Genomic DNA, 14,737 nt, shown 5'->3' on the forward strand with positions numbered 1-14,737 from the left:
TTTTTTATTTTCTAATCATTTAAATACTTCTTTGCAAGGACAGTGTGGTTCCGGGTGTTTTACACTTTAAATCAATCCTGTCCATGATCACAAACACAACTTTCTAACATCACATCATTATCTATTGTCATATTTTCTTCTTCAAATTCTCATAAATTACTTCATATCAGCCTTTTTTATTTTTGTTCATTCTCTATCTTCCTTAATCATATATTCAACATGTTTACAGTTCAATCTATTGATATCATTTCATTTATCATTCAAAGTTTCCTCTTAATTTATAGTTATCCCAAGATACATTTTCCATCTTATTTTCTTTTAGCCAATATTGTCAGATTTACAGCACTATATCCTCATTACCTTATACAAATATAACTGAATATAACAGAATATTTAATTCATTCATTAAAAATTTATCTATCTTCCTTAATCCTATTTTCAACAAGTTTACACTTCTTATTTTTACATAAATACATTTTCCATCTTATTTTCTTTTAGCCAATATTGTCAAACTTATAGGAATATATCTTCATTTCGTTATACATGTCGATAATAAAATATTTCATGAAAGATATACTATCATTCTTGTGCTCAGCATGTTAACAATTTCATACCATTCATTAAGCATTCAAAATTTCATCTTAATTTATATTATCTCCTATTATGTCCCCCCCCCCATTATTACACTTGCCACTGTTGCATATATTTTATTTTCTATATATTCCCTTCCCTCTAACATCTCATTTTTACTCAAATAACTCTTCTTTTAGCCAATAATACCAAACTTGTAACATTATGACCTCATTAACTTATATTTATATATAATTAACAAAATATATTTTTCTGTCTTCTGCACAGTAGTGGATTTTTAGGCTATGCACATGCAGATAGATAAACTCAACAAGATGTCCATAACAAAGTACATTCATTGGTTAATTCGGTATCCTCATAAATCACATTTGTGATGAAGTTCTTCTTTAATGACCAATCCTTTGCATATCTGCCTTGTAATAAAAGATGGTTATCTCCTAACCCATCTCCTAGCGATAGAAAGCAACTGCCATGAGTTAGGGAGTTCAGGCAAAAAAGGAAAACTCCCCCAACCCATCAAGGGTCAATTTAATGACCAATCAGGATTACAGATGTGGTCAGGTGATATGGACTACATTTCCCAGGGTACCTTAACTACATTTACCATGATGCATTCCCTTAAAGGGACAGCTCACAATTGCTACCTAACTATCCAATTCCCATACACTGGCTGGACAGCACATATATAATTCATTAAAAATATTATACTACTACATGGTTATATCTATTCTCTGTCAGGCTCCAGAAAACATTTCTTTCCATATTTTATCTACTAATCACTTAGATCTTACATAAACATTTGTCTATCTTAATTAATCTATTATAAGTTCTTATTTTCATATCTATTACATTTAAATAATTCCTCCTTATTCTAATTCTTAATCCCATCTCCTCAAAATCAATTATATATATTTTACTACAAATATACCTCATCATGTGGAGTCTCCCTCTTTTCCACTTCTTTTTCTTATTTTATTTTTCTATTTTGTTCCTTTCTTTTTTTTTAAACAAAGTTTTTATTTTTTACAACAAACATACGAACAAAACATAAAAACATAAAACCCTCTTTCAATTATATACATAGAATGTGTCAGTTGGTTACAATCTTTTGTGCTATCCTGTTTTTACCATTACTCACAAGTTATATAAATTCTCACCTTATCGATCTAGCTTATGCTTATATAATATCAATTATTAAACATTCATTTGACTATTTTTCCATCATTTTATATGAGATATTCTAATTTTCATTAAGATTTAATCTTATACATTCATCCAATGGTTATATATTTTATATTGTATTCTATGTCAATCTGTTGACTTTTATTGTAAGGCTTACTAATCTATTTCTTTACCATGTCTTTTTATCTAACCATTGATAAAATAAATCCCACATCATATAAAATGGTTTATCCTCTTGTTCTCTAATTTGAAATGTCAATTTACTCATTTCGGCACAGTCCATGATTTTCTTAATAATTTCCTCCTGCTTAGGTATTTTTTCATTTTTCCAATTCTTAGCAAATACAATTCTAGCCGCTGTTAAAACTTTTACAATCAAATATTTCAATTCTTTATAATATATTTCCGGTATAATTCCCAATAAAAATATCTCAGGTTTAAAGTCTATGTGCTGTTTTGTCATTTTTTTTCTAACCATGTGTGGATTATAGTTCAATATCTTTTTGCATCCGAGCATGTCCACCACATGTGGTAATATGAACCAGGTATCTGATGACATTTCCAACATTTATCCAATTTATTCTTGAACATCCTGGCAATTCTCATCCAGGTAAGTGCCACCTGTAAAACATTTTATACAAATTTTCTTTATATGCAGTTGACATTGTCATTTTATAATTTTGAGACCACAATTTTTGCCATTTATCTAAGTCAATCCCATATCCGAATTTCCCCCCATGCAATCATTGTTTCTTTTACTTGTTCTTCCTCTAATTTAAACTCTAGCAAATGTCCATAAAGTTTTTTGATTACTTTTTCATCAGTACCTGTCAAAGTTTTATCTAAATCAGTCAAGTTATCATAGATACCTTCTGTTTTAACATCTTTATCAAATCTAGATTGTATTTGCAAATATGAAAACCAATTCATTTTTACACATTGTTCTTCCAACGCTTGCATAGATTTAAGTTCACCCTTTTCATTCAATATCTCACCATATCTAACTGTTTGTTCCTTTTTATATATTATTGCATAGGAAAAAGCTTCAATAGTAGATAACCATCGTGAAATTTTTAAATAATATTGCTTTTTTATCTTCTCCCAGTTTAGAAACAATGCTTCTCGAATATAATCTCTTCGAAAATACCCCTGCACTTTAGTTCCCTTATATCAGAGGAAGGTATGCCATCCTAACAGCAAGTCATGTCCTTCTAAATTCAAAAGTCTAGTATTCCTTAGTGTTATCCACTCCTTTACCCACATCAGACTCGTCGCTTGGTAGTATAATTCCCAATTGGGCAAAGCAAATCCTCCTCTTATTCTTGCATCTTGTAGCAATTTCAGTTTTATTCTGTACTGTATTTTAGCATTGTTTTGTTTAAATCTTCAAAAAATTCTTTCCCTAATCTGATTGGAATTGTCTGGAATAAGTATAAGATTCTAGGCAATACATTCATCTTAATTGTAGATATTCTCCCAATCAGTGATAATTGTAAATTTTCCCATTTTATCAAGTGCTTATCATTTTCTGTCATCCTTTGGCTTTTTCCCTTAATCCTTCCTCCATTTACCCTCATTTTCTGATATTTTCTCTCCCACTTCTCAAAGTTTCCCCCTCCCTCTTAGATCTCCACTGTGTATCTCCGTAACCATTTCATTTATCAGCATTCCAGTCTCAGTATCCCCCCTCTTATTTATTATATCCATCATTAATATCTCATATTCAGCTTGTTTTTTCTTGTTTTATTTGTTGTTCCTTTTGATCCATTTCACTGCTTTCTATTTCTTCTAACTCTTCACCCGTCTTTGTCCTTTCTTCTTCTTCTTCTTCTTCTTCTTCTTCTTCTTCTTCTTCTTCTTCTTCTTCCTCTTCCTCTTCCTCTTCCTCCTCTTCTTCTTCTTCTCTCTTCTCCTTCCTCTCCTCCTCCTCCTCCTCCTCCTCCTCCTCCTCTCCTTCCTCCTCCTCCTCCTCTCCTCCTCCTTCTTCTTCTTCTTCTTCTTCTTCTTCTTCTTCTTCTTCTTCTTCTTCTTCTTCTTCTTCTTCTTCTTCTTCTTCTTCTTCTTCTTCTTCTTCTTCTTCTTCTTCTTCTTCTTCTTCTGTCACCATTTCTGATTTTTCCTCCATATTCTGTGTTCTGTCTCACCTTTCTTATTTCTCAAAAGATGAAAGAGCACAAACTCACACAAGCACAAACAGGCAAGCTGGCTCGGACTTCACAGAGTTAATTCTTCAGAACTGATAATGTCCTTGGCATTCCAACATGCTCTGCCTGCCAAATCCGAACTGATAACAAGTAAAAATCTACTCCCAGAAAACCACAAGGCAGACCACAAAAATCACTCCCAAAGAAAACCTGAAGTAAGACCAAACTTTGTCCCATACAAAGTTCCAGCCAACAACACACCCACTTTTATCCCCTTTGGGATGTGGCTCAATGACTCAGCTCACTCTCTGACCCTCCCACACCTCCTACGTTGCTGCTCACATTTCTCCCTACGAAGCTGCTTATGATCAAACCAACATTCTTCCTCTTGACTCCCTGTCAGGGGCTGCTCCGATATGCCTTCCTCCTGGTTAATCTCAGGCTGTTCCTCTCGGTTGTCTGATGGAACCTGAAGCATTATCAGGGAGGAAGGCATTGCCAGAGAGGAAGGTCCTGGGGAGGAAGGCATTCCCAGTTCTTCCTCCTCATCTTCTGAGTCCTCTTCCTCTAACAGCACAGGCTCGGGAAACAGAGCCACAACCATTCTGTATATTCAGTTCCCAGTTCTGGAGATTCTCCTGGACTCCCGAAGAGCAGGTGGCAGTCACGGCCAGGAGAGGGTCTGTAAGTCTTTGGGTTAGTTGGCCACTTTGGCAAATAAATTTAATAAATAACTAAATCTACTAAACAAACAAAAGTGGTATTACACCTGATTAAAAGTGTGGTTCCATATTCCATGAGATCCCGAGAATCCTCCGAATCCTGCTGTGTTTGTCCTCCCCGTCTTCTATGTTATTTCTTTCCATATCCACCACATCTGGCAGAAGGTTCCTTCCACCTTTGGGCGTTTCTAGCGTTTATCCCTGTCGGATTTGCCTATTTGGGGAATTCTTCCTTTTTGGAGACTGCAACTGATCCCAATCAGGAAGGATTTCACTTTTTTCCCTCTTTCAGGATCCCTTTTAATTTCTTGCTGCAATTTACTTTGGAAGATGACTCAAAACACGGAATATTTTCAGGAGTGAAAAGGGATCCTGGCCTGAACTAACCAACTTGGTCTCCTGTTCTGGGCCCTCCTGTGCCTCTCATGTGCCTCCTTCTCTTCCTTCCCTACAGCCAAGCCCACTGTCACCATCTCCCCCACCAAGATGGATCCCGCTTCCCCCAACACCATCCTCCTCTGCACCGCCACGGGCTTTTACCCCCTGGAGATCCAGGTCCAGTGGCTGAAGAACGGGAAGCTGGAGGAAGAGGGCGTGGCCTTCGGGGAGGAGCTCCAGAATGGAGACTGGACCTACCAGCTCCAGGTGATGCTGGAGACCCAGCCCCAGCGGGGGGACATCTACACTTGCCAGGTGGGGCATGTCAGCCTGGAGGCCCCCATCACCGTCCAGTGGGGTAAGCCCCTCCCCTCCCTCCCCTCCTGCCCTGAGAAGAGGGAAACAACCTCCCTGTGGGGGGAGCCGGAATGGACCCTCCTGGGGGATGGTGGGCCTGATCCTCCTGCTCAGGTGAGGCTCCTTCTCCTTCCCCAGAGCCCCATTCCTCCAGCTCTGCCAGGAGCAAACTCTGGACAGGGATCATGGGGGCCGTGATTGGAGCGGCCTTCCTGGCTGTGGGGCTCTTCTCCTACCTGAAGAGCAAGAAAGGTGAGTCTGGGGGGCTGTAGGAGAGGTTGTGGGGAGGGGACCATCTAGGGGAGGACTCTCATCGAGCTCAGCAGATGGCCCAGAGGGTCTCCTTGAGGAATAGTTTTGGGAACTTCTGTTCATCAAGGGGGCTATAAGGGAAGTTCGTCAAACCTATTATGGGCTATCAGTGGGGAGGGGGACCCCCTGAGTCCTCCAACCCTTGAAGGATCCTGATTGGTTCTTTTTCTCCTTCCAGCCACTCCCATCCAACCTCCTGCAGGTGAGTTTCTCCTCTTCCTCCCTCATCTCAGCCACTCCTACAAGTTATAGGTGTTTTTTTAATATTTTTTTTAAATATCTCTTTTCTGTGGATACAGCAAATTTTTTGATTTTGGGCAGCTTTTCCTTACAGAGATCAGAAAAAAATATTGCAATGAAAAATAAAAGTACACAGAAACGCTAAAATCTTGCGCAGAATTTTTCCAAGTTTTGGGAAATGCAAAAGGGGAGGGAAGGGGGGAAGGGAAGGGAAGGAGGATCCCAGGTTTACATTTCTCTCCCCCCACCCAATAGATTGTAAGCAACCCACCCATCCTGTTAGGCTCAATGTGCAGTGGGGTTCCTGAGGGGATTCAGGCATGGGGACAAATTCCACCCCTGTGGCTATTTTAAAAGGGGTGAGTCCCTTGTTTATATGCACTGTGGTATTTTGGGCCACTTCAGCAAATGGAAGGAGATCTTCCCAGCTAGATTGCTGGTAATTAACACAGCATCTCAGGTATTGTTCTATAATAGCGTTAGCTCATTCTGCAGCTCCGTCCGTACTTGGATGGAGGGTGGATCTAAGCCCTTGAGAATGATGACCCTATCATCTTCATGAACTCCCTCCAAAACTCCACTGTGAACTGGACCTCTTCCTCCACCACTCCCAGTCCCAGATGATCCTTCATGGCTCTCCATGGAGACTCATTTGGGTTCACTAGTCAGAACCTTGACAGGCTGTTCTTCTTGACCCCGCTTCTCCTTGTGGGAATTCACACAATTTCTGGCCAAGTGACCACAGGCTCCCTACTTTTCTTCAACCCCCATCCTGGCCCCATGTCCTTTGCTCATATGAAACGTCTGCAGGGGGGAGGGAGGGGGGTCTCTCCTCTTGATTAACCCTCTAATTAAGACAAATAGGGAGAATCCCAGAATCCCCTGGAGATGAAATGGGGAGGAATTCCTTGTCCTTCCCAGCCTTTTCCTCCCTGAAATGGGCAGATTCTCCCTCTATTTGTCCCTGCCTGTCAATCACCCCTCTGCAGGGTGGGCCTGCCTTGGGGTTGGGGGGCTGAAAGGGAAGAAAAAAATGTTATTTACACAAAAAAATGTCTCTTTATAATCTAATTTTCTTCCCTGTCTCTTTTTCTGCAGCCCTCATGGATTAATCCTGCTCTCTGATGCAAAGGATATTTTTTTCTTTAGTAGCTGATGATTCTTTGTCCTGTTTGCAACCTCTGAGAAATGGAGGCTGAAGGTGGCAGGTTGGGGGGAGAAGGAGGATGGTAGCTTCCTTTGGGGGCCTCCCTTTCTTGCGAGGGAGGCGTGGAGACCATCTAGACTGTCCCCTGGGATGCTGGGCCGACCTGTCCCTCTAGCCCCTTCATCTCTCCTGGCTTTGAACCCACAGCAGCTTCATCTACATTATTCTTCTCATGAATCCCTTCCCTTCCTTTCGCTTTGCTATGAAAGAATAAACTTTGGAAGCAGTAAACCCTGGACTCCTTCCTTCTTCTTTGCCGCCCCCACAGGAGGCTCCTCCCTCCGCTGCCTCTGGATCCCACCTCCTTTGGGGGTCCGAAGACAGAACTGGTTCGGGAGGATGGTGGTCAGATCCGGGGAGGGGAAGGACCCCCCTCCTGCTCAGAGGCCTCCTTGCTCTGCTTCCCCTCAAGCCCCCTTTGGAGGAGCACAATGCCAGCAGGCAGGGTCTTCCCTGAACGTTTTTGGGGAGCCACTGGGGGGCACCTGAGACCCCCCTACATTGACCCGGCCATTTCAACCATTTCTCTCCCTCACAACTGGAGGAAGGTCCTTCCCCATTTTGGCACCCAACACCCCCCTCCCTCCCTCTTTGGGGCTCAGATTCAAATGGTATAGACTAGACCTAAATGGTGTAGGCCCAAGCAGGGGGTTGGACTAGATGATCTCCAATCCACCTGAAGCCTTTCCTGGTGTAGAAGACATTTGCCATAGGAGGGGAAGACCAGCTCTGCGGGAAAGAGGTAGGGGGTTGAATGGGGCAGCCCTGAGTGGAAGACCCCTCCCTTCTCCCCAACATCTCTAGATGCCCTTAGGTAGCCCTCCAATTGAGCCTCGCCCCCTCCAGAGGTCATCCAGACTGGCTCTGCAGGACTCCAGCTAGATCTCTAAGGGCAGAATTTCCCCCTCCCAATTCCTCACCTGGGGTCTTGGGGCCACCACAGGAAGAATCTTTGTGTCGTTGGGGAAAGTCTCTCAAACACGGGGAACATTTGAGCTCCTGTCAGCAAAAACCTCCCCTTGGAAGACAGCGTGAAAGGACTTGGAGAAGGGACAACACCAAATGTATCAATGATCAAAAAAAATATTCAGGTTTCCTTAACAAAGAAAAGGCCTTGTTGCTGATAGATGCTTCATTGCTCAGGGGAACTGAACCAGCGAATTTTTAGAGAATCAGGCAAGGGTGGTTGGCTGTTTCCCAGGAGCAGCTTTCAAATAATGACCTCCACAGATTCTTCTTATCCCTTTTCCCTTTTTCATGTGGGGAGGAATGAAAAAGTCCCTGGAAACTTCCGGTGGGCCAGAGGACCTTGTGGCTGCCCCCATTTGGGGACTCAGCCATGGGGTGGAGGAGGACAATCCCTGAGCTGCCCTGGTGAGGAATCCAGGCTTGTTGCCTGCTGGATTCTGGCCAGTTCCTCAGTTCTGCTTCGGAAGAGCCCAAAGCTTCAGGCTAGGGAAGCGGAACCCAAGCGCCTCTGCAGCTGATGGGGTTGGCGGAAGTGCTGCTCTGTGTGTGTGTATGTGTGAGTGTGTGTGTATGTGTGTGTGTGCAGGAAGAACTCAGAGGAAATCACAATTTTGTGGGAGAGGGGAAACACGAAAAGAGCCTTAGAAATTCTGCTTTGGCCAAAAGAGCGATGGATCTGGGGCCCATGTTGGGTGACTGGGTGTGTCCAAAGACACAATTGTGGGACAGGGGGAAAGTGAGTGGGGAGCAAGGGGGGAGGGGGATCCAGGCCATCCCAGGATAGGCGCCCTGTGAGATGCCTCCCTGCAATAGCTGGGGGAGGGTTGGGGCTCTGAGCTAAACTGGCATCACCAACCATCAGCTGATCTTTCATCATCCGCCCTCAACAGCCGGCAGCTGCCCAACCTCCCAGGGCCTCCCCTGGCTGAGAGGGACCAGCCTGCTTAGCCTGAGGATGGGAGACCACCAGGAAGCATCGGGGCTGCTGCAGAGGTTGAAACTCCTCCAAGACAAGGAGGGCGAACCTTTAGGCCCCCTAAATCTCCCCTTCCTCAAAAGATTCACTTCCCTCTTTTTCCTCTTTCAGACTTGCCTGGTCCTCTCCCTGAAACTCTCCCCATCCCCCTTTCTCAGCTCCTGCCATTTGGAAGACCTCGTGGGAACCCAATTCCCCTTGTCCAGAGGGAGGAGGCAAAGTTATAGTGGACAGGAAACCCTAAAGGGGGCAACAAGGGGGTCTCACCTTCCCTGGTCCCTGCCCCCTCCTTTAAATACAGGAGAGAGTGGGGAGGGATGGAGGGGGAAGAGGGAGCAGGAGGGCAGAGAAGAGGGAGGGAGGAGTGAAGGGGAGAGAAGAGAGCGAGGGGGAGAGGAAAGTGGGGAGGGAGGGAGGAGGGAGGGAGAGGAGAGCTAGAGGGGAGGGGCAGACTCTGGGAGGGCAGAGAAGCCATCAAGGGGGATGGGTGAGGCTGAACTCAGCCCCCTCCCCCATATTTGTATCTCAGCAAAGGCCCTGTGAACAGGCGTACAGGTGTACACACGCACACACATACAGGAGAGACTCTCCTTAGAGAAGCAGCAAAGAAGGTTATCATGCCCCTTGCGGAATCTGACTCGGAGGGGGAGGCCGGGCAGCTGACAGGGAGCGGGAGTATGACTCTGTTGGCTATGGAAGAAACTGGGGAGGGGCACAGTCGGACTGGGCTGAGCAGGGGAGAGGTAGAGCAAGGGAGTGGGAATTTGGAGGAACACCCAGGCCCACCCCCTCTTCATTCTAGGGCATACAGGGAGGAATAGAGAAGGGAGCAATGTGAGTTGCATGGCTTACGGGGACGAAAGGGCCCTGATTCCCTTCATTAGCTGCAGCTGGGAACACAGTGTTTAAAAAGGGAGTTTGCGCACAGCAAAGTTTCTGGAAGCAAATCGTGAGTTATCTTTGTTTGTCAAGGCTTATCTGGGTTCCTGGCATCTTCCCAACTGTGTGTGTTTTTTGGCCTTTCAAGGCTGCAATTCCTTCTCCTGCCCTGTCCAGTTAATTGCTGCAGTGTGGTTTGTGTGGATTTTTAGTTACAGTTTGCATGTACCTTGTTTTGGACTGAACTTCGTCCACTTAAATGCTGTTCTTGGGAGAGTTTTTTCTCCAGCCGAAGGGAACTGGACATTGGGGGCAAAGTTGGAGGTACTAAAGAACTCTTCTTACTTATGGGACAGTATTGTCACGTCCCACCCTTCAGTCACCTGAGACCACCTGAGGGACCTTTACCAGGGCTACTCCTCTCAGCCCCACGATCCTTCCTGCCTTCTGGTCCTCTGGGCAGCAGAGACTCCGAGACTCTTGCACAACCTGGGGTGCTGCTGAAGCCCCCACACTTCATGTCCTGGGTGGAGCTCCCAGTCTTGGCCTGGGGGTCCCCAACAGAGCTGTGTGGGTCCCCCTCCAGAGCTCCTCCCCTCAGAAAAGAACCCGGGCAATCCTGCGGCCAGTGGCCTTGATCTTCGGGAAGGTGGCACTGATGTCCATCTCCCTGGCTCGGGGCTCCTGAGTGGGGGAGTGGAAGGGGGTCTTCCTCAGTGGGCCCTTGGGCCAGAGCAGGAAGTCCAGGCTGAAGCCGTTCCTGGCGTAGAAGACGTTTGCCATGGGGGGGAGGACCAGCTCTGCGGGAGAGAGAGGGAGGATCAAGGAGGAAGACAGTCCACTTCCCTCCTCCCCAGCAACCCCACCCCTGCAACCCTCCCCCACCACACACCAGACCTCAGCAGGCTGCCCCTCTCAAATCTGAACTTGAACACAGGTCTTGTGTGTGCAGAGATGTCGCTTTCTGGAATCAGATCTGCAGGGACCCCAGCATGCCAGGGTGACTTCCAGAAAATGCTCCATAGTGGCCAAAACACATTCACACACACACCCTGGCCCTCGTTGTGGGGCCATCAGGCCAGCCCCACCGACAGCCCTTCCCCTCTTCCTCACCTCGGCCATCCGGCAAGAGCTGCACCAGCTCGTAGTCATGTGCCAGATTCTTGTCCTGGTTGTGTTTCTCCAGCACCTTTGCCACCACGGTGGGGGCCTTATCCTGGCTTGTTACCTGGGGAGGAAGATGGAGAAAGGGGGTTAGTCGGCCAGCCCTGTTGATGCCTCCCCTAAAGGCAGAAATGTCACCCAGCACTTGCCAAGCGAGATCGGCACCTGTTCTGACCCAAGCCTTGTTAAACAAACACAAAGTATGTATAAAAGCAAACATCTTTTAATGAGGCGCTTTGAATTCTGTGCATTCACAGCCAAGAGTCTTTCAAAACTCATTGTCCCAGACTCAAGGTTGCAAAAGGCTGCCAAGAACAAAAGACTAATTGCAGATAAATATCCCAAGCCAGAAGTTTCCAAAAAGAAACTGGAGGACGAGGACTCTGAGCATAAAGAACTTCTTTGCTTCCTGCAAAGAAGCCAACCCCAAAGGCTGGCTTTTATCCCTTACGGGAGAGGCCATCATCACCTTCCAACCTTACTCCCGAGTTGGCCTTGCTGCTTTAGCTGCTCTTTCCTTTGAGCAGCCCTGTGTGCATGTGCACTGGGCACAGGCTCCTCGGGGTCCTCTGCGTCACTGCTGCCAGCCTCCACAACCTCCAAAGGGAGCACCCCACTCTCCGATACTCCTGGCCCCATCCCTGCAGCACACGCAGGCCCCTCATCCAAGGCCTTGCTCTCCGAGGCCTCAGCCGTCTGAACCTGCTGCCGGCAAACCACAACAGCACCCTTCCCATGCTTGGTCTCCTTGTTCAGCATCTGCAGCCCTTGCAGGGACCTCTAAGTGGAATGGTGGTCTGGTTGGTCAGAGAAAAAGCTCAACCCTGCTTGCTAAAAACTGGAACTCAGCCAGGATTGATTGAAACCCAGAGAGCTAAATTACAAACATGGCAGTTTGCTTAGTGTTTTTTAAAAAATAATTGCTTATTTATTTATCTTTTTATCGTCTGTAACCTACCTAACCTGTCGGGGAGACAGACGGCATGTCAAAACTAATAAATACTGGTAGTCTTTGACTTACGACCATAAACGAAGCCAAAATTCCTGTTGCTAAGCGAGATGAGTGAATTTCGGTGCATTGTAACACCTTTCCTTGCCACGTCCCCCAAGTGAATAACTGCAGTTGTTGAGTGAGTAACCCGGTTGTTGAGTCTGGCTCCACCATTGACTTTTGCTTGTTGGGAGATCGCCAAAGGGGATCCCATGAATTCAGGACACTGTGACTGTCATAAAGACGAATCACTTGCCAAACATCTGAACTTTGACCAGGTGACCAAGGGGAGGCTGTAACTGTCATTAAGTGTGAAAAACCCCAAGCCCTCCCCTTCCCCCGCGCTGCTCACCAGGATGCTTTTGTAGAGGGTGACATTCTGCAGCGCCATCCTCCTTTTTCATCATCCTCTTCCTTCCTTGCCCTTCCTTTCTTCGGCTCCTTCCTCTTCCTTTCTTCTGCTTCCTCCTCCTCCACCCCTCCTTCCTATTTCCTCCCCCACCTCTTCTCTTTCCCCTCCTACCCCTCCTTTTCCCTTCCTCCTCCTTCCTCCTTGGTTCTCCTCCACTTCGCTTCTTCCTCCTATTTTCTCCTCTACCCCTTCTCTTTCTCCTTCCTTTCCTTCCTCCTCCTCTTCTTCTCTTCCTCTTTTCTTCCTATTTCCTCCTCCACCTCTTCCCCCTCCTACCCCCTCCTTTTCCCTTCCTCCTTCCTTCCCAATATCTCCTCCTTCCCGACAATGGTGATTGTGGATTTGGAGTTTTCATGAGCTGTAAGCCATAATCATCTCAATTATGACAACATCACAGCTTGAACTATCTTGCTTTGCATGTAATGAATCTATCTCATATATTAGTTTCACCTTTTAAGTTGCATTACTGAAATAAATGAACTTTTGCACGATATTCTAATTTTTCGAATTTCACCTGTAAGTCAAACTGCGATTGCTATAAAGTTTCTCCCAAGCATGGATCCTTTTATGAGAAATAAGATGACCATTCTGAACAAAACTCTTTCTACATTCCATGCATTTTATTTTATTTGAGTGTTTTATTCATTAACATTTTGAATACAGTGTATTGTCAGGGCGTATCATTTATGAAAATGCAAAAGAAAAAACAAATATCAACATATATACTAGTAACAATAATAATGTAACAAAACAATTTTAACTCACTTCTTGTATTAGCTTATATATACTTTTTATGTTAATTATATCAAATGTTTCTACTTGTCAACCCTCTTTGTATTTAATTCCTATATAACGATAATATTCCTTCACCTAATTTTTTTTTTTTAAAACAAGTTTTATTAATTTTTAAAACACACAAATTATCATTATTCATTACATGTTTAAACCTTTTTTCATTGTCAATTTAACAAGTCAGATAAATTATAATTCTATTTTAAACCATTTCCATACAAAATACCAAAACCTCTTATTCAATTTCTCTTTACTTCTCTTTACTCTTATTCAATATCATTATTATTATTTCATCTGTTTCTTTCTGACTTAGTTACCATTATTCTCATTCTATATTTCTACAAGTTTTAACTAATTCTCCCCCCCAAAAAGACATATACACACAACACACAAAACATAAAAAAAAATCTTTTTGGAAAGTAACTTGGACCCAGGTGTCTCTCTCTTCATGGACTTCAATTATATTCATGCTCATCTTACATATCATTACTTATTTTATTTACCATTCTAAGCCTTCTATATTAACTTCCCCACATATTTCACACTTCTTACTTCTATCTTAATTAATCATCTTAGTTTGAATCATTATATTTATATCTTTTGTCCATTTTTTATCATCCCTTTGTCTCATTCCTTATAAAAAAAAAAGAAAATAAGTTTCTCCTGAAATCATTAATCAGAGTATGATGCCTTTCTATCTCCCCCTAAGTTAATCAAATTAATCTTTAAAATAATATCTAATACCCAATCCGATTTTGCTTGGTACATTCTATCTAACTAATACATCCAACATAATTAAGTACATAATTAAACAATAAATCCAAATATTAAAAAAAGATACTATAATAAAAATTTTATAATAACATCAATACCATAGTCTTATTAAACTCTTTAATTAAAACAATATTCTAAACCTCCCCTATTATTAAGTTTTAAAGCCAATCATTTTTAAACATTTTAACATTTTAATCTCTTATCAACTCTTAAATCATTACAATACTACCATCTCATCTTATGTACCTTGCAAAATCTTTTTTTTTAAAAAAATTATACTTTATCCATTATCCATAAAAGATTTCTTTTTTTCATTTAATTTCAAAACATTGTAGCTTTTCTCCACCTTTTCCCTTTCTTTCTTCTCCCAACAAACCTTTCTACCCCCTTCTTCTAGCCTCTGCCTTACCAGCTTCCCTTCTCTGTCGTATTCCTTTTCCCTTTTGTTTACTATCATCATATTGGTTTTGCACCTTATTTTTCCCTTTCTTAAATGTTTTTTAGATCTTAAGTCCTTAAGTCCTTTAGTTTTCTTCTTTTCTCTTCTTTTCTTTTCTTTCTCTCTTCCTTCTTTCTGGATCAAATTCTGAGATTCATTAAAAATGGCTCCTTCCTTTCTTTCTTGTTCCTCTGCTGTCTTCATCTGT

The 14,737-nt window shown here is 43.6% G+C and overlaps 3 protein-coding genes across 6 annotated transcripts in view; 1 reads left to right on the plus strand and 2 right to left on the minus strand.

Annotated features, from left to right (window-relative positions):
• The window catches only part of LOC113432426 (rano class II histocompatibility antigen, A beta chain-like), a 404,516-nt gene extending 397,183 nt beyond the window's left edge, over window positions 1-7,333 (plus strand). For all 3 annotated transcript variants that reach the window (XM_087953537.1, XM_087953536.1, XM_087953535.1), the window contains 4 exons: window positions 5,094-5,375; window positions 5,513-5,626; window positions 5,865-5,888; window positions 7,025-7,333. In XM_087953537.1, the coding sequence (XP_087809663.1) occupies window positions 5,126-5,375; window positions 5,513-5,626; window positions 5,865-5,888; window positions 7,025-7,038 (402 nt within the window). In that variant the 5' untranslated portion in view covers window positions 5,094-5,125 and the 3' untranslated portion in view covers window positions 7,039-7,333. The remainder of the gene's footprint in view (window positions 1-5,093; window positions 5,376-5,512; window positions 5,627-5,864; window positions 5,889-7,024) is intronic.
• The window catches only part of LOC113430880 (H-2 class II histocompatibility antigen, E-S beta chain-like), a 343,220-nt gene that overhangs the window by 65,996 nt on the left and 262,487 nt on the right, over window positions 1-14,737 (minus strand). The gene's annotated exons all lie outside the window — the stretch shown is intronic.
• Window positions 13,164-14,737, minus strand: part of LOC148131782 (uncharacterized) — a 39,279-nt gene continuing 37,705 nt past the window's right edge. Inside the window, exon 2 of one of the 2 annotated variants that reach the window (XM_087953390.1) lies at window positions 13,164-13,394. The gene's annotated coding sequence lies outside the window, so the exon portion shown is untranslated. The remainder of the gene's footprint in view (window positions 13,395-14,737) is intronic. The other variant, XM_087953391.1, reaches the window with a different exon arrangement.

The sequence above is a fragment of the Notechis scutatus genome, chromosome 2, assembly GCF_049901735.1.
Source record: "Notechis scutatus isolate UNSWTSFEM ecotype Mainland chromosome 2, rNotScu1.2, whole genome shotgun sequence".
NCBI lineage: Eukaryota > Metazoa > Chordata > Lepidosauria > Squamata > Elapidae > Notechis > Notechis scutatus.